We start from the raw sequence: 21,405 nt of genomic DNA, 5'->3' as shown, positions 1-21,405 counted from the left end.
ATATCCTCCAAATGTGAGGTAGGTATTAGCTTAAGCCGGGATATTCTGATCTTGCAATGGATAAGAAGCGTGGTGGTTAACACAGCTTTGCTTCAGCTGGCCAACATTGAAAAGTTGGGAGGAACTTGAGACGATGTGCGGACTCCGCCAGGCCAATAGTTCCTTCCCCGCCACCAATAGGCCCAAACGTCTCTTGGCATCCGCACAAGTCACAACGAACCAAGTTTCCGTCACTCTAATTTATCTTGACGCCCACCTCCTTATGGGATGCCGAGAGAAGAGCAACTAAGAAAGAGAAACCTAAGTGTCACCCTCGTGATCTCACCCTCTCATCCTCGGCCACCGGCTGTCGTCGAAACTTTGCTAAGCCACCAGTGGCAATCGGCGGAAATTATGGTGGAATGACGCTGCAGCGTCCTCTGCGACGCTGACAGTCGCTTTGGTCCCGAGACTGATGGCGAGGGAGAAGGGAAAGCTGAACAACCTAACAACACCACCTCCTCAGAGGACAAAGATGAAAGGAAGAGGAGCTGCTTCATATATATATAAGACGTGCATTTACTAGCAAAGGAGACGGTCTTCTTCTTGCCTGTGGCCCCGTGAACCCAACTCGCGGGAGCGGCTTTTGCTTAGCCGTCGGGGAGGAGGAAGACGAGGTGGCACGTGACGCGCGTCCCGCCTCGTGCACCTATTGGTCAGGCGACGACCCTTCCGGACGCCGACGTGTCGGGCATCTTGCACCCGCTCCCAAGCGCTCTTCGCTTTTGCTGTCTCGCGTCCGGTGAGGGAACAGGGTTTCTGCTTCCCACGGACGATCGGACCCACCTTGGAAGCGTCGTCTGGCAATTTGGTGTTTCCTGGCTCGACCAAGACAGGCGATCCGGAGCGGAGGTGGCCCCCGAGGCCCAGCCAATGCCCATTGGCAAATTCCTCTCGACAGACCGAACTGACAACCTATTTCGACGCTATAGGAAGAATCGAAAGCATCTTGAGATTAATTAGGAAAAGTAAAACTCCAATAGTTCCTTTCCTTCTTATATTGGAGCTTGCTTTCTTTCTTTGTTTGTTGGTCCAGCGTTTAACCGAGGGGCAAGAGTGATGGGGAAAGGGACGGTCGCTCTTTTTCTGGCCTGCCTTCCGTTCCCACTAATACCATTGTTTCATTTTCGGGGTCTCGTCACAAAATAGGGAAAGGGGGTGGTCATGATGTGGTTCCTAGCCGCCTTTCTTTTCGTCTGAGAGAGATAAATACTAGATTTCCTTCTCTTTTCTTTTTTCAGGTAAACGCCGCTGGTCTTACTCTAGTCCTTGCTAATTCCTGTGAGATCCTCTCTTTGGAAGCTCATGTGATCCATGTTTAGTCTGGTCGTCTCGAGATCATCCGAGCTTATTTTTGCTTGATCACCTCAGGGAGGCAGAAGGAGAAGGGTGGGGGGAGGGGAGATCGATCGGTCGTCATGGTGAGGGGGAAGACACAGATGAAGCGGATAGAGAACGCGACGAGCCGGCAGGTGACCTTCTCCAAGCGGAGGAGCGGGCTGCTGAAGAAGGCCCTGGAGCTGTCGGTGCTTTGCGACGTCGAGGTCGCGCTCATCATCTTCTCTTCCCGGGGGAAGCTCCACCAGTTCTCCAGCTCCAGGTTCCATTAACCTCCTCTCCCACCCGCCCTCTCTCTCCCTCCCTCTCTATGCTTCTCTTTGGTATTTGCCTCTGCTGCTCGTCTTCTAGGATTTCTTGGTGATCAATAAGCAAACCCTTTAACCAAAGCCAGCAAAATACATGTTTACTATCAGTAGTCTTCGCGTATAACGGTATTGTGCTTGGCAACATCGAGGCAGCTGCTGCTCTCGACTGTGATCACAAGGTGAGACAGTGATCTAATTAAATGAGCCGAACATATATCTCCTCCCTTTGCGATCATCTTCTAATCTCTTTGTCCTCCTACTTTGGTCATCTTCTAAACCTAGCAAAAATCACGTTTTCTGGAGAGTTGTCCATCTGATTTGGCTTCGATGGTGACCCATCCAGATTCACAGATTTTTGTATTCAATTTGCTCTTCATCGGTGGGATGAGTCCCATTCATGGCTTCCCTACAAGAAGGTGTTGGGAAAGTTTTCTTACTTGACTAACGTACATCCATATGTAGTATTTCCTTCAGACGGAGTGCAATGCTTTGGTTGTCTCAGTGTCTGTCCTTTTTGCCAAAGTGTTATAAATTATCGTACGTACAGATCCAAAATAATGTCACCCAAATTCCTCAAAAAGGATTCACAGAAATCCAATAATCCTAGTGGCATGTGACAATCTAGCTAGCTAGTAGATGTGGATTTCCTACAGAACTATTGGCATATTAATTTATGAGACTATATAACATCGACTTGTTGTTTCTTCTTTCAATTACCTGAGAAATTGAACCACCTGAACAGTATCCTTCCTTCACTATCTTCTTCTTCTTCTCCTGCCATCACCTGCTTCATGTATGTTAGATAGTCGACCCTCCATGCATAAAGTTTTGTGGCAGATGCAGTCCTTAGTGTGAGTTATCTACATATCTTTTATGACATGGTTAAGGCTAGTGATGACAGGAATCATACTCTTCATGAATATAATATAAAGTTTTACATGTTCCAAGTACTTCTTTTCTGCCGTACATCTTCCGAATGATGGTTAGATAGTTACAACGATTGTTTGAACTATGTATAATTGCACAAAGACATCGCAAGTTCTTTTTCCTTGATGATGTTGATAAATTAATATGCATTTACCACAGTGAGAGGAAAAACACTTGTTATTATGAACTTGAATTAAAATTACCTATGTTTATGTCCGCTGAGAAAACTTAATGTAGCTGAACTTGAAATAATAAGAGGTTAGGATTCATCTTCATGGTCGCTATATATTACGTGAATTTGAGAAGCAAATCCATGATTGTAGCTTTGGTAGACATGTAAAGTTACATTTTGAGCCATACATGTAAGTTCGAAACAAGGGAGACAAGAAGTACAATAGGAGAATTGCTTTTCACTTAGGATTAATGGGTTGTTTTGATCCAAACATGTCCTTTCTACCTTATCCCAGAATTATAAACCATTCTCTGGATTTTAGATTATTTAGAAAAATTATTACTCCTCATCCTCTTAAAACAGATTTCATGTCTAGTTGGAGAGTCTGAAATGGTTCGGAAGCACCATATATATATATCCATTGAGAAACCCCTTATTTTTGTTCCTAACTACTTAACTTTAATGCAATCAAGATTCTTGATATATTCTTGGGTCTTAATGATTTCTATTGTCTAATCTTAATCAATGTTCTTATGAGTTTATTTTTAGCTTTAACATGTTTTTCAGCTCATAAGTTATTTTATTTCGAGTGATGCCATCAATCATTATCTTGACTTCCATTATTATTACCACTATCTTATACTTAAAAAATAATAGGACCAGTATGTCCTCCTTCCTTGTTTGGGCTTAAGACAAATAATGAAAAAAATTAAGATGGGAATTGAGAAATATTAGAGTTTGGAATATATATAACAAGCAACTATAAAAGAAATTTTGATTTTATTAAGGATTTAAGGATAAAACCTTAGTCCATCTTAAGCTAGAGGGAGTGAAGGAAAACTTGAGTAATTAGCTTATTTGTCTTAAGTGAAGGAAAGAACAAGATCATGATATGCATGTATGCATGCAATGGATAAATCTAATGGATTGCGTCATTCACAAATAAAGATAGCATTGTTCTTTACATGTTTCGTATCATTATAGTTAATACATATATAAAACTGTCAACATCATGGAAAAAATGAAGTTATCAGGTCCTCCTACTACACATCATTTTAACATGATGAAAGCATAAAACAATGATCTCCGATGGAATGCCAGTGGTTGTCTTTCTCATGCTATGCACTCCTCTATGGATTTATGGGCTTCGAAAGAATGATTTAAAGGTTGTGACTCTTCAGTGGGAGATCTGATGTGCCTTGTAAAAATGTAGAAGCATTGGCTTGATAAATACCAGTGTTGCTATGGCACTATGATGATTGATCCTTCACAAGATCATGTCTAGTTTATCATACGAGAAACCAAATCAAACGAGTATAGGTAGTAATATAGAGTTAGCTGAATATGGATTTGAGGTCTTCGCTATCACACATACCATAGATGAATGTAAGCCTTAAGCAACTTACAATTCATATTGAACTTGTCAAATGTATACACATGACCACAATAGAAAAGTAAATAGAAAATAATAATTGACATAGGATTTACGACACTTCTAATCAAGTACCAAATCTTTCATACATTTTATCTCATAAGCCTTACTGATGATCTATCTACTAGAGGGAGTTCGTATAAGTACTCAAAGGTTTGCTATTCTAGAATTTCCTCGTGTAAAAACCTTGAGTTATAGAGTATTAATTAAACAACAAAACCCTAATATCTATGAGTTTCTTTGCATACTATTTTCTTCTTCATCAAATTAACTTGGTTTTTATTACGAATCCAAAAGTACTTTACTATCGATGATGATTACAAGGAATGCAATAATATTTTTCTATCACATAAGCCTTGATTTATTAAAGAGAAACTAGACAAGTACCCAAGGTTTTTTTTTTTTCTACACTTTCCTCTAGTATAAAAACCATGAGTTACATATAATATTTATTGAACAATAAAAACTATAGAGTCTCTAGGCATCTTTGGACACTAAAATCCCTTTTCATTTAAGTAACTTGATTCTCTAAATAATTTGATTCCTGCTATCAATGATACTTATCAACTCTAAAACTTTACTATTTCTAATAGCAAGGAAGGCGGTAAACATATCCTTCAAAAAATATTAGCAATGAATTATGGACCATTAACTAGTTTAGTTAATGAAAACTCTATTAGAACACTATAAAATTTTGCGATCAAATCTTACCTGTGTTGGAAATGGTAGGTTAAGTATATTTGACTATGATCATTTCCAAATGAATGAGAATTTATAGTTTTTGGCTTGAATAGATATGACATTTCGACTGAATAGACATGATCTTTCGTCCATATAGATGTGACTTATCACCCAACCGGACATGACCTTTCCTCCAATAAGGTTCTCCAACATGTATAAAATAAATAAACCCCAGCCCATTTATTCATTCTATCGAAATTTGATTTCATTCTTACATTCATATGACATCAGAAGTTCAATTCTTATAATTTGGAGTATTATTATTGTAAAAAGTAGTCATTTTATCTTGGGAGATGATTGCTGCTAATTGTGAGCAACCCTTACGATTTAATAAGAAAATTCATTTGCTAATTGGGAGAAAATCCTTTCTCCCAATTGGGAGAAAATTCATTTTAATAAGAAAGAGTTCAACTCTGCTAATTGGGAGAAAATTCATTTTAATAAGAAAGAGGCCAACTCTTGTCTTAATCAAATCCTTTCTGATTTAACCTAAGTTTTAGTCTTTTGTATTTCAATCAAAAATTTTTTTTTTAAGAGTAAGTGTTGAAAGAAGAATTCGAACTTAGGACCTTACGATAGACCGTCAAAAATTTTTTAGTCAAATTATTTTTAACAAAAGAAAATAAACTTCTTTCAACGATCTTCACTACTTATCTTTTGAAAGAAAAATTATCGATCGCCAATAGAAAGAATACAATGGACTTTATGATTTCCTTTAACAAGTATAACCTGTATCATATATGCTACTTTATTGTTTTTATGACCACATAACTTTTAGATTTTATTAATTAATTACTCTAATTACCATACATAGAGATCGGATACCATGATCATTTTAATGATTAGGCTTATTATCTCTTTTAATCTGGCACGAATATGATTCTAATATCTATTTCTAGCTTTATAGAATTTTTTCTATTTTTATGATTTTGACTTATTTTATAAATATGTAAATTTATGCAAAAATAAAACATCACAGTAAATAATATAAATCTCAGGATCCTTACACTTTGAGATTTTCATAGAAATAAACTTTAATTGAAAAACAAAGTTGGATCCATCGATTGATACCTTATGGAATCCTTTGAAAATTTTGAATTTTCTAATAAACAACTTAGATAGATAGAATTCTGATTTCTCTCTTACCCCTTTTCTTTGACATTTGTTGTGGATGAAAAATATTATATTCTGATCTATGGGTGAAGAGATGATCAGGTTTTGAATTTATAGTGACAAAAAGATACATTCCATTAAAATATCAATTCAGAATTAATATCTAAATATTATGTCAATTATGAAGACAATTGAAATTAGGTTTGTCTTCCTCAATAACTAATAGGATTTAAGTTATTTGTTAAATCACCATTAATATTACAGGAATTACAGGCCACATTAATTCCAACATTCTCCCATTTGACTTTGATTCAATAAATCATAATGCGCAAATTGTCATGACAAATCCTTTTCACATAATGGTTAAAATCATTCATCATTATTAAGTAAATTACTAATGTGACTCATGATAGTAATATATCATTAATTCAATATATTTCTTTTCATGTATCACAACATTATATTTCTACTTGACATATCCATAATAATATTTTCATAATGGTCTAATGATAATGTCTTTCTCAGAGGCCAATCCTATCAATTTTTATATACTTTCATCATGTATACACTATAGAAAACATAATAAATAACAAACATATACGTGAGTTCAAGTGTCATATAATAATTCATGAATATAACATAATATCAATAATGATGTCCAGTAAACACTAATGCTTAATTTTTCTACAGGAGTGATAATCCTTTAGTTAATGGATGTACAACAATAAAGGCAGAGCTAATATGTTGGATTGGCACTCTTTATTCTGAACTTCTTTTTTCACAGCTAAGTATTTTATTTTCATATGTTTGATATGTTATAAAACTTATCTTTTTTAAGAAGAATATTGAGACAAAATTATCATAATAAATTTTTAATAACTTAGCAATACTATTGATTATCCCAAGTTTTGAAATAAAATCCTATAACCATGATACATAAACTATGGCCTCAAAGCACGCTATAGACTCAGCTTTTATAGTGGATGCAACATAATGGACTACTATATAGCCCTTCACAAAATTGATCTTCCTAAAAGGAATAAATGTTCCATCGTTGACTTTCTTATACCAATCATATAGTAAAATCTGAATCTAATATCTAATTACTTCCTAATCATTTGATCCCCACTTACTAATGATCCAATCTAGGATTACTTTGATATTTGCCCATTGCCCATCGATAGTAAAACGAATGTCCTGAATTCTTTATACATTAAGCTATCGGTTATATATAGCTTTGATATTTGCTCATTGCCCATCGATAGTAAAACGAATGTCCTGAATTCTCCACTTATTACTATATAGCCCATTGCCCATTACCCATCGGTTATACATTAAGCTATCTAATAGATGCACAAGGAATTCTCTTTATTTGTTCTCGTTCTAATTCAGCTTTGGACATTGCATTAGGTTAAATTTATCTATTTTCTGAATTAGAATAATACCTACTAAATAATTTTTTTTATTTTAAATCCCTATAAAACTTTATTAATATATGCTTTATGAGATAACCATAACAATCTTTATGATTAATCCTAAAATATTTCAATTTCTATCACATAGGTAGCCTCTTCTATTGAATCATATAGGGTTCAGGTTCGGTGATCCATCGGCTTGATATCATCTTTCAGATAAAAAATACCAAGCCTAAAACTAAAAGAAAATAACCTTTATTATTTATAAAACTAAAATACTAACTATAAGATTTTAAACAATAAAAATAAAAGCACGATAGAAATCTTATAAATGGGTAAGAATACATATTATCTTTGGATAATACTTGGGATCTCAATTTTGGTTTTCTCCTACTCTCATTGTTCGAACCTTCTATTGGTTTGGATAGCAAACAACTGACTTTAGGAACTTTTGACAATAGCTGAACAAAGTTTTAATGCAGAACCTTGGTTCTCGTAACTCTCGGAATTCTTCTCTCTCTTTTTTTCTCCTCTCTTTCTTTTCTCTCTTCTAAGGTTGAAATAGCTAGGGTTGGGGACTCTTGTTGAGGATTTCTTTAGTTTCTTTTAGATGAGGATATACCTCTTATTTTATAGGGAGAGGGGTGTCTTAAATCCTTAGGGTTTAAGAACTTTCCTTGTAGGGTGTATATAGCTAAGACTTTTCTTATAGGGCTATCGTACCCCCTTCCTCGGTGGTTTCTCTATTTAGATAACAAATATCCTAATTCGAGTCTTATTAGGACTTGGATTAAGGTGAGTGGGTTGTTGAAATTTAGATTTTGCTTAGCCAAACAAGGTTGTATAGTGTTGCGATTGTCCTTGATCATGGCTCTCCTAATTATGTGATTCATATCGTATAAAATCTTTCTTTGAAGAATCATCTTGCTGCACTTGGTTTCTACCCTTTTGTATCTAATTCAGACAACTTTGATGTTCCATCGGTGGTAGTGTACTTCTTCTTGATGATACCATCTTCTTCGAGGAGCTTTTTTTAGTTGATCATTAAGTCTTCAGTAGATGACAATGTTTTATTTAGCCCGTTGTCTAGGATAGAAAGCTCGAACGACTTCAAGTTCTCGATGTTAACAATTGAGCACATCTCCATGTAGGATGGCAACTCAGGTTGGCATGTATGGTCTCCAATCTATTTAAAGACTTTGAAAGATCTATATCGGATGAACTTTAGTTTCTTTTCTTATCTTTTGAGTCATTCTTTCCCAAAGTGTAGCCATACAATGTCTCATTCATAGTATCGATTGTGTCACTCTTTGTATTACTTTTAGCTTTATTAGAGTTTTTTTTTAACCTCTTTATGTACTTTATGGATGTTCTCCAAAAATTTATGGATATTTTGTGTTGCATTACTTTTGTGTAAGATAGTTGATTCTGAATCAATTGTAAACAATAAATCAAAATAACTTTTAGGTAAATAACCTCTACATACCTCAAATATTGATTTATTGGTAAAACTTATACATCGCCTGATTGAAAGAAAACTAAAGGTATGATAGGCTTTCATCCCATGTTTTCAAATATCAAGAGTTATATTATCAAAGGAGATGAACCATGATGTGGTTTACTACTTTGGTTTGGTCATTGATTTATGGATCGAAGGCTATGCTCTTTTTTAGTTTAGTGTCCATGGTCTTGAGTAAACTCTAAAAGTTGCTCAAGAGACACCTGTCATGATCGGACATGATGAAACTTAGAAGATTGAAGTGTGTCCGCATGTGTTAGAAGAATAATCGAGCTGTTTCTTCTTCGATAATTGTTTTCTTGCAATGAGCACCATCATCTTTGATAACCTATTGACCACCATAAATAGATAGTCATATCCTCGTCTCGTTATAGGTAGACCTGTTATGATCTTAATGGCACTAAGGGGGTGAATTAGTGTAATAAAGTTCTCTAATCAATTTTAAAATTTGATTAATAAATTAATAAATTTTAGAAACTTAATTGATGAAGTTAGAAAGTTACGAGTAAAGAGAATAAAACTAAGTCATAAGTAAATGATAATTAAAGAGAGACAAACTAATTTATAGTCATTTAGTCATTTCAATTTACATCTACTCTTGATTCATCTTCTCTTGAGACCATCAACTTTCATTATCGATTCTTTTTCTAATAGACAAATATCAATTACCCTTGTTATAACTCTATCCTTTTTTCAACTTAAGAGATAACCTTCGTACTCTCTTTTTATATAAGATCTTTTATCTTCAATAATTTAGAATTACAAATAAATTCAAGAGGAGGACGAGACATAAACAACACTAAAAATATCATATTACACCACTCTATTGTCTCAAGAATAAATGCTCTATCAACCAAGCCTAAGTAGAGTATTTATAGGCCTCTAAAGGCTTCAAGAATATAGTTAAAAATTTAAATCTCAAAAAATTTGATATATGTGCAATATTACCATCGACATTGGGTGATACTACCATCATAACTTTGACATAGTCATAATTCTAGACTCTAGTAATACCATCACTATAATTTGAATTTTGGGTGATACCACCACTACCCTAGGTAATACTATTGTCGTTATAGGCAGTACCATCGTCAAAAAGTTGACAAGATATAAATAATACTTATCAATTGACTCAAGTGGTACTATTGCTTGGGCCTTGAGGTCTGAGCACCCAGTTCTAGTTTAGGCCATTGGTTTGGCCTTCTAATGGGTCCAATTCAGTTTGACTTCAAACACAACAACTTTTATGATAAGTGGGTTATATTTTGACCCAATACTAGCTCAAATTGACTTAAAATGACCTCAATTAAGACTTTTGTAAATCAACTATTCAACCAACATATTTTTGAAACTTTCAGTTACACACCATATGTTCATTCTCTTTAATTGGAAAGCCTTTAAGTTAGTTCACGTAAACTTTCTTCTAAATCTCCATTTAGATACATGATTTTTATATCCATTTGGTACAACTCTTAAGTCATAATATGCTATAAAGATAATAATAATTCTAAAAGAATCTTTTCTAGAGATAAGTGAAAAAGTCATTTTATAACCAAGACTATCTCTCTTAATGAAACTTTTAACAATAAATTTGGTTTTATACCTTTTGATATTATCATTTGAATTGTGTTAAAGACCTATTTGCAATTAATCTTTTTATGTCTTTCAAACAATTCAATAAAATTTCAAACTTAATTTTCATTCATAGATTTCAATTATTCTTTCATAATATCAACCCATGTTTTAGAATTTATACTTTCAATAACTTATGAGGATGAAATTAGATCATCATATATACCTAAGTCATTTTTTGACTCTTGTAAATAAACTACATAATCATTATGAATAATAAATCTTCATTATCTTTAAGATCTTTTTAATGTTATTACTTGTGGTTCATTTATTATAAATTTATTAGCCATAGTTTCATGATGGAGTGGTTTATCATTTATTTACTGCTTTTGAACACTATCAAATAGTTAAGCAATTGAGGGAATAACAACTTTAGAAGTTAATGGTAAATGTAACAATTGAGGGAATACATTTCATGGTTCCCTATCCTGACTAATTTAATCATTTTCAATGAATCTAGCATTCCTAGTTTCTAGGATTCTTGGACTATAATTATAGCAATAGGATTTATACTCCTACAATTTTTCTAGATAACTAATGAAAAATCCACTAGTTGTCTTGAAATCTATTTTTATTTTCTTATAGATTATAAATTCTTACTTTTGTTAGACAACCCCAAATGTATATGTTTCTTTAATTGGGCTTCCATCTAATCCATAGTTCAAATAGTCTTTAGAATTATTCTATTGTAAACCATGTTTAATACATGCATTCACAATGAAATAGGTAAAGATGAATGACTTAACATACTCCTAACCATCAAGGTGCAATTTTATTTTTTTTTACTATACCATTTTGTTGTGGTATACTTAGCATAGTGTGCACATATATCATGACTATCAAGGAATTTGACAAATGGACTTTCACATTATTTTGATTCATTATACTTTTCATGATATTCATCAACTCTATTTGATCTCATAATTTTTATTTTTTTATTTAATTATCTTTCAACCTTTTTAATGTATACTTGAAGGGCATATGCTAATTGAGATTTTTTTTATGCAATAGATAAATGTAACTGTAACATGAAAAATTATTAATAAAAGTAATAAAATATTTTTCTTCACCAAAAGATGGAATTTCAAAAGGTTCGCATATATTAGTATATATAATTTTAAGAAGCTATGAAATTATAATCAATACACACTAAAATCTAGATTTAGAAGAATCTAATTCTTTATTAATCTTTGTATTGTTTCTTCAAATATATGACTCAAACATTTATACAACAAGAAAGCAAAATGCTCATCAACTAATCTACGTTTAGCACTAATATTATGATGCAAAATAAAAAAAAATCTCAACAAATAGACCATCAACATTTAATTTATATAAATCATCATACAAGATTCCAGGACCAATAAAAGCATTATTTTTAAATAAGCTAAAATATCCATAACCAAACTAAAAAGAAAATATCACTTTATGATAAGAAAATTAGATTATGAGTATAGTGGGTACATAAAGAGTAGATAAATCCAAGTAATTACTAGTATCTAAAACAAGACGATAAGTCTTAATACATTCAAGTGAAGTTTTGTCTCAATTCCCAATAAAAATAAAGTTTTATAGTCTAGATTATAAGGAATAGCATTGACTATAATTCTGTTTGAACCAAAATCGAACCAAAATTGAGAATGGGCTAGTTTTTTAAAAAAGAATGGACTAGTTAAAGTCGGTTTTGAGAGACGATTGGAGCTAAAATGATTGGCCCAACAATCAGTGCTTGACGTAACGGTCTAAGGAGGGATAAATGACCAATTTATCCCTCTTAACAATCTTATTAATTGTTATTTTAGGGGTTTTTGGATTGTTATATATATATATATATATATATATATATATATATATATATATATATATATATATATATATATATATATATATATATATATAAATAAAAAGATAAATTTGCCCCTTCCAACAATCAAATAATAACTAGTTTTGTGGGTATCTCAAGAAGGAAAAATATCTGAAAACCCTATAAATACCCCCTCATATCCCTCATTCTTCTTACACATTTGATTAAGTACTCCTTGAACATTGTTAAGCTCTTAAGTTTTCTACTTGATCCCAATGATAACTAGAAGCCACCACTTCACCGAAGAGTTCTTTGAAAGTCCAACTAGGATAACCCAAGAAGGCCAAAGTAAAATTGATATAACATTGAGCAAGAGTCAGAGAAATTTGACGCAATGGTCAAACTAAAGTTGGACAACTTCAAATTGTACTTCAAGGTATAAAACACCAATAGCTTATTCTATGTTATTTACAACTTGAAGTCGGATTTTCAAATCTAAATGAGGATTGTAAATTTTCGTAAGTATATTGAGAGGAAACATCCAATACAAGCTGGTATGAAGAAAAGCCAAACATAAATTTTTAGATACCCCACTAATCCTACTCTTTATTTTTTTATTGAAAAAAATCATTAAAAAAATTATCTAATTAATTTTCATCAATATGTCTTTTAGTTTTGATGAAAAAGTTAGTTCTGTTGATTATTGTTAAGAGGTTTTAAATCTCATTGCTAATATGTTCCTAGAACTACTCTTACCTATACTTTATATTTTTTAAAGAAATTTACAAAAATTATTTTAAGCTTTTGATGATCGTATTTCCATTTGTGTTAATATTTGGAGTGATCACTTGCAAATGAACTTTTAGAGTGTTTGATTGATAGTCATTGGATTGATAGTGATTAAACCATGTAAAAATAAATTATTACTTTTAGAGCGTTTGATGAACGACATATTATCAATAATATTTATAAAATAATAAAAAAAATTGAATAATATTTTTTGATTTAAAAACTTTTTTAATTGATTTTTATAATGTAGTAACAAATACTGTTTTTATTATGGAATTTCAAGAAGTATATCAATCAGCTTTTGGTGGTATTTCTTTTTGTGTTAGGTGTGTTTATCATGTTTTAAATTTATGTGTACAAGAATGTTTATAGTCTATTAAAACCTTTTTTTTCTCCAATTAAGTAAGCAATTTTATTCTTGTGGGGTTATCCACAAGTAATGAAAGAGTAGATTAGATTTTACAAATTAAATGGTAAAAGACTCAAAAGATTTGTTAGGGATGTTCCTACTCGATGAAATTTTATATATGAATTTGTTCAAGAATCTTTTGAGTATAAAGAATTATTATGTATTTTTATTATAAATAATGTTAGACAAATCAATTTATATCCATAACATTGAAATATTTGTGAAATAATTTTAAAAATTATAAATTTTTTTAATAATGTTTTCTATACTTTATCTAGTATTTATTATCCTACTGCTTACATTTTTTATTTATTTATATTAATATTATTGGTGCTTTAGAAGAATATCAATATGATAATGATCTAAATATGGCTATAGTGGCTATGAAATTAAAATAGATAAATTATTTTTAAAAATTCCACTGGTCTTAGTTAATTGCTTGTGTTTCTTATCCTTGTACTAAATTAGATGGTTAAAATGATTATTTAATCACTTATTATGAAAGTTTAGGAGTAGATATTGATATTAGCGATAAAATTAGAGAAATAAAAAAATGATAATTAACTCATATGACTATTTTAGTGCTAAATATAGAAGATAACAAATTACCTCTAAAATTTTTCTATCTACATATTAAGTTGGTAAGGGTAGTAAAAAATGTAATGGAGAAAAATTCTTATTACAAAGATTAGAAAAACCCAAAGGGATTATGAGGTTGGAGTGCTATTAGATATAGAGTTTCTTATTCTAGAATGATGAACACGATATATAATTTTAGCAAAAATTATAAGACAAATACTAACAACTCCCTTTTCAATAATAGATGTGAGTAAGCCTTTAATGCGGGAGGATGCATCCTCAATGAGACTTGATTAATCATGTTGGGAAAAAATTTGTTAAAGCGAAATATTCTTTTCCCTCTTTGTGTATCAAAATTAGTTCTTCATCAAAATACCAACTTGATATCCAAATGTAAATATCAACCAGCACACAACATAAACAATATAACAAATAATCAATCACACAGTGAGACCAAATCTTTTAACATGAAAAATCCAATGTGGGAAAAACCACGAGACCGTAGTCCACCTCAAACTTCCACTATCAATAGTAATGATAACAGATTTATAATAGTCTTCTCTAGAATAACTAGAGAATCATAATAACATCAAGAACATAGATCTTGGCTCTAGCATATCATCATATAGGATGGATCTCCTCAAAAGAGAATTTTAGGTCTCACAAAGTGGGTATAGCAGGAAAGTATCTGTACTTTATATGAAGAAATTGGATCGTTTGAGCCCAAATCAAATAAATTAAAAAGAGAGAGGTAGGGTTGTGATGTCTGCAGCGTGAGAACACAGCAAGCAGCGAGCGTGTGCAGTGAACGACGGCAGCACACGACAAAAGAGAGAGAGAAAAGAAGAGAGAGAGAAGGAGAGAGAAAGATTATGACGATCAGTGGTCAAACATTATCGGTTTTGATCCAAATTTTATATGAAGAATCCTTGCAGTAAGCTCTACAATCCTAACGGTGTTGATCTACATTTTACCCTCTCTGAGGTACTTTCCTGTTATACCCATTTTGTAAAACTTAGAATTATCTTTTGAGGAGATATATGTTTGTTATTGTGATCCTCTAATTATTCTAGAGAAGACCTATTATAAATCTGTTATCATTACTATTGATAGTGGAAGTTTGAGGTGAACTATGATCCTGTGATTTTTTCCACGTTGGGTTTTCCACGTTAAAAGATTTGGTCTCACTATGTGATTGATTTATTGCTCTATTGTTTATATTGTTCTAATTAATATTAGCATTTTGATATCAAGTTGGTATTTTGATGAAGAATATATTTTGATACATAAAGAGGAAAAATAATTATTCCGTTTTAACAAATTTTTCCTAACAAATCATGACCCTCGTATTAATTGAAGCTCAAGCATATATCAATGGTTGGACCGTGAAACAAAATAAAGAGATTATCTACTAAGACAATGATTGCTTATTCAACGTATCAAGTGAAGTAACAACTATGGTAACTTCCAACATTAAAAGTGATTAAATATTTTAATTTTTATTTTTTATATCAAATTTTTTTATGCTATTAAACTCATTATAGTTGTACATCCATTTTTTTTTTTCAAATTTTAGAAATAAAATTATGATTTTTCATATTTTAAATTACTTTTATTAAATAATAATAATAATAATAATAATAATAATAATAATAAATTATTGATTTGAACTAGAATCGTGACAAAACTGGAACCGAAACCAGAACTAGCCCTTGCCATTTTGATTTCAAGTTTTGGAAAATCGAAATCGTTAGATTCCAGAACCATGGTCATGACAAGTAAGAAATCCTTGCATCATATTAGAAATATGAGTAGTTGATTGAGAATGAATCTACTAAGCATTATAAGAAACTTTTATTAAGTTTGAATAGAAACATATAAAAGCACAAGCTTACTTTTCTTTTTCGAGCCAAACATTTCGTTTTGGGCAAGTCAACTATGCAATATATCATTTTCCCGTTCCATTTTGTGGATTTGAGCATGTTTATAGGATTCCTTCACATTATACAATCTTTTTTTATGCTCTTTTCGAACTTCTCTTTATGCTACTTTTCAACTTCTTGATGGCTTACAAAATAAATTGAATGAACCTTTTGTTCCTCTTGAACAACAATACTAGTTATATGAACACTTCACTTTTCCGTAATAGTGTCATAGTTCATTTGAAATGGCCCATATCGTTGAGAAGGCAAGGAATAAAGTATAAACTATACTAAAAAGAATTTATCTACATTCATTCCTAAAACCTTTAATTTTGTTGCTAAATTTGCCATTTCAAGGACATGCACATGTATGCTGCAAGAACCATCAATTTTTATAGTAGTTAATTTGGTCATTTATTTACCAGCAAAGGATTTGTTAGTAGTTTGATAACACTCTTATACAAATTTCATGAATTCTTTAGCACCATCAATTTTGGGAAAAGTAGACTTAATGTGTTTTTGCAATTTTCATTTGTGTAAACATTAAGCTTAATCTATTAGCTCTTTTTCAAATTTTATGGAAAGACTTTTCTTTGTTACCGCTGGGTTCTCAAAGCGCCAAATTACTAGAATTATAAAGAGTTAAGGATCATTTTACCTATATTGTTTTGGTTATAGATCACTTAAGTTCTTATAGTTTATTCGTATCTAAAAGAATCCTTATATTTTTAAAATATAATATATAAGTCTCTTCCGTCAAATTTGAGTTAATAAACGTTAGAATCTATGTAGCATGCTGACTCATAATAAATTATTAGTATAATCATATATATAATTTAAATTAGAAAAAAAAATTTAAGATCCATTTTAGCCCCTATAGTTTTGACCATGGACTACTTAAGCCATTATGATTTATTTATATCTAAAATAACCCTTATCTTTTAAAAATATATAATATATAATTTTTTTTCATCAAGTCTAAGTTAACAAACATTAGAGTATGATTATGTGGCATGTTGACTCATAATAAATTATTAATATAATGATATATGTAATTTAAGTTTAAGAAAAACGAAGATGATTAACGGGAGAAGGCATCATCGTGGAAATGACTACCAACTATAGTATTGAGTTATTGCTACCTAGCAGAGTATCGTACGCACACAGTCTCTCCCTCGTTAATGAGATTCAAGAGCTTCTGATCCTACCTCAGGTGGATGTATGTCAACTAATCCAATGTTAGGAACGTAATAGTTTCCTGGTCCCTTTTCCTCCTCCTAGGTGTCTTCGTCCCCACCACCTCTCACTTCGTCCTCTTATGTGCCCTCATCCGTCGTGCCTATGACGTTGTGGTCCAGCTCTCCTTCACCTTCACCTCCACCTTTGGCCTCTCCATCTTCGTTTGTCGCTATGGCCTTCCTCGCTTCTTCTTTCTTGACAAGATGGACCTTACACCCTTTTTAAACTCTAATATTATTAATTCAAACTTGATGCGAGGGGCTTATATGTTACGTTTTTGAAAATGTAGTGATTATTTTAAACATAAGTAAACTATAAGGACTTAAGTGGTCTATGATCAAAACTATAAGGGTTAAAATAATATTTAATCTTTTTTTAAACTTAAATTATATATCATCATATTAATAATTTATTGTGAGTCAGCATATTTCGTAAGCTGACTCTAAGGTCAATTAACTTAGACTGGAAGGAGCTTATATATTATGTTTTTGAAAATATATTGATTATTTTAGGCAAAAGTAAATCATAAGGACTTAAGTAGTTCATGATCAAAATCACGACTAAAACGTTGCATATCAAAATTCTCCTTTCGACTAATTAAGATATACATTCTTTATGTCTCACTTTACTTAACAATTGAATATATTCAAACTACATATATTTATTATTTTTGGATACATAAAATAATTTAATAGAATATATCAACAATCATAATTATATTTATTAGTTATAAGAATAATAGATCAAACTTTGGGTATGTAATTAATATTTATACGATCATAATGTTCAACCACTTTGGTGACCAAGAAACCACATAATACATATCAAATTACTTATAATTTGATATATGAAATAAAATCATAATACCATTATCTAATTCATTATCATAATATGACTTAGAGTCATCCATTCTATAAAATTCAAAAAAATGAATTATGATTTTCATGATTAATACAATCTAAACAGAGTCAAATCTAATTGTTAATACTTAAATTATAATCAAATTTATAAAATAGTAGAATCATAATTTGATGTGATAATAAGATAAACAAATTCAATAATAAAAAATCATAAGCCCTAAATCATGGTTGTGATACCACATGTAAACATGCACAAATAAAATATCATAGTGCATGCATTACATAAATCTCATGATTTTTAGACTTAGTGATTTATCACAAAAATAAATTTTGGTTAAAGAATATACCTTGATCCTTTGAGAAATTGAATATCCTGAAAGATAACTCAAATAGATAGATTTTTGGTTTCTCTCCCTTATCCCTTTACCTTAACATACATTATCGATACAAATACCGTATTTTGATTTATGTGTGGAGAGAGGACCAAATTATGAATTTACAGTGACAAAAAGATACCTTCCATCAAGAAATCAATTTAGAATTAATATCTAAATATTTGAAGTAACATCTACTCAAGAGTCACATCTTTTATATATGACAATTCAAATTAGATTTGTCTTCCTCATTAATGAATAAGATTTAAATTATTTATTAAATTATCATTAATATCATATGATCCAAAAGGTAGCAATATTAATTCTAACCCGCGATTATTCTCTTATAGTCCCGTTGAATATATAAATCTATGGTCACTGACAATATATTTTTTGACACTTGTGTGCTTCAAATAAAATTTTGTTAGGCCATTTGTTTTGTAGGAATGGATCAACTCTACTCCTTCATATTCTTTCTTCCAATATAAACATTTTGTCTATGATGTCCATCAGTTTCTCTTTTCATTTAAAACCCAACCACAGTTTCTCTTTTCATTTAAAACATTTTGTCTATAATGTCACAACTAGGGCTGTGTTAGACCTAATGGGTAAGAAGGTCTCTTCATAAGCTTGATTGAGTTAGGTTACTCGTATTTAGAATTGGAGAAGTTTTCACATAAATAACAAGAATTGGCCTTACAAAATACATAAAATCTTCTAAAAAAGATAATTAGGGCAATCGATATCATTTAGTATTTTCTTAGGTTGCCATGATGTTAAAAAGGAAGTATGATCAGAAAGAATATATTAGAACCTAAGTTCTTTCCCAATATCTTACAAACATATTTATAAGCTTCTGTTGCATGGGCATCATGTTGCATGATGTTTCTGCGGTTCTGGTTCTCATGTCGCTAGATCATCTTTCATGAAGCCATCCGTTGTCCGTATCAGAAACTAATAGGTTTCGAAATTGTTTTTGGTTTCTTTAGCATGCAAAGCACCATCGAGCGTTACAGAGAACACTCGAAGGAAGATACCAGCAGCACGACCATGGAACAAGACGCCGAGGTGCAGCATTCCTTTGTTTCCAACTCTAAGAGTTTCTATAGTTGTGCTAATCTGGTCAATTAAGTGGAAAACAAGTGATCATACACCTTGTTCACTAGCATTTGATTTCTGCCAGAGCCAAAAAAAATGTCTTTTTCTTCTCATTTAGATTCTTAAAACATAGTTTTGTCGAGTGTAGCAATGGAAAAACGAAGCATCATTCATCTCGAAGAAGATTGAAGTACTTGAAGCCTCTAAGCAGTAAGTTTCTAGTCTGATAACCCTGCTCATCTGATACTGTTGCAGTCAATACGAGATTTTGTGGGCATAATAAATCCTATCGATGCAGGAAGCTCTTGGGTGAAAAACTAGAGTCGTGCTCATTAGAGGAACTGCATGAATTAGAAGGCACGATAGAGCAGAGCTTGCGCAGCATCAGAGGGAGAAAGGCAAGTCGGTTGCTGAACATTTCAGTACTACTCGTATCAAATTAGCAATAGGAAACCGATACTGATTACATGCTCTTGTTCATACTAACTTCAGCATCATTTGCTAAGCGAGAAGATTTCACAGCTAAAAGAGAAGGTAAATTACTCGAAGCTTTGCTGTTGGTGAAGTGTTGCAGGCATGTACCGCATCTGTAGCTAATATTACTCACTCATTTGATTCAGGAGAGTTCCTTAGTGAAGGAAAATTCATTGCTACGTGAAAAGGTACGTTGAATCAATTTGCTGAATTAAGTTGCTTTTTTTGATGGCATAATTTGGCCAAAAAATGTTCTTTGCATCACTGGGACTGCAAAAGCATTTAACTGATTTGACATTGTTAATGTTCGAACTTGGAAGTGCAAGCTACTGCCGGGGTTGCCATCTGCTGCTTCCAAGGAAGTTGTACCGTACACCAACCTTGACCAACATCCTGAGGTAGAGACGGAGCTGCGCATTGGATTTCCAGGAAGAGAGACCCATGGGATGTAGCAATGTTTAATTGACCTCTCGGATCTGTAAATTTATTGACTTTTGTATAAAATTCAGTGACATAAATATGATGCTGGGCACAATAGGGAGAAATAACTATCTGCCGAAAAAATTCCTATTGTTATTTTTCTCTATTGAGTGAAATAAGAAAAATTAGATTTCCTGCATACTACATGTAGATTTACTTGACTGAAGGAAAATGCTCTTCTACCTATTAAATGAGAGGCAGAGCTAATGCTTACTTGGAACTCTATGCTCATCGACTTGATTTTGTTTTCTAGAGATCATGCGATATTTGGACACCAAGCAAGTTTACTGATGTGATCCGTTTTCTACCATTCTGCGGTGCGACCAATGAGCTAGCATGACATTTTCCTTGCCCAATCTCGACATGAAGTAGCCTGTAGATCCATCATTTGGCTAAAAAGTGAGTAGTTGCAGAAAGTAATGGAAATCAGGTTATGGTTAATTAGTTTGATGGCAGCAGCTTTTGTGTGGTGATTCTTTCTTCTGTGAACCTCTGAATTTTACACGGCTCATCAAATTTCAGTTCCTGTTCTGAAATTTCCATTTACTTGGGTTCTCTAGCCGTAGTTCATCTTACATGTGTACATTGTTATCTCTTCTTTCTTCTCTCTTATTCTAGAGTGACATTTTGCACTGTTAACCCATAAAATCACACTGCTAGTTTCTTGATCCGCGTGTTAGCTATTCTTGACAATGTTATCAGAAAATCAAAGATGATGATGAAGAAGAAAAGATTGTGGGT

General features: G+C 32.1%; 1 protein-coding gene across 1 annotated transcript; it reads left to right on the top strand.

Moving 5' to 3' along the window:
• Window positions 1-1,193: 1,193 nt before the first annotated feature.
• On the top strand, window positions 1,194-20,803 carry LOC135653445 (MADS-box transcription factor 50-like). Its single transcript, XM_065175433.1, has 8 exons — window positions 1,194-1,320; window positions 1,411-1,639; window positions 19,602-19,680; window positions 19,859-19,920; window positions 20,009-20,108; window positions 20,203-20,244; window positions 20,331-20,372; window positions 20,505-20,803. Exons 2-8 carry the CDS (start codon window positions 1,458-1,460, stop codon window positions 20,634-20,636), a joined length of 639 nt encoding a protein of 212 aa, XP_065031505.1. The 5' UTR covers window positions 1,194-1,320; window positions 1,411-1,457; the 3' UTR covers window positions 20,637-20,803.
• The last annotated feature ends 602 nt before the right edge of the window (window positions 20,804-21,405 follow it).

The sequence above is a fragment of the Musa acuminata genome, chromosome BXJ3-11 (assembly GCF_036884655.1).
Source record: "Musa acuminata AAA Group cultivar baxijiao chromosome BXJ3-11, Cavendish_Baxijiao_AAA, whole genome shotgun sequence".
In the NCBI taxonomy this organism is placed as follows: domain Eukaryota; kingdom Viridiplantae; phylum Streptophyta; class Magnoliopsida; order Zingiberales; family Musaceae; genus Musa; species Musa acuminata.
This window is presented reverse-complemented; position numbering and strand designations above follow the sequence as displayed.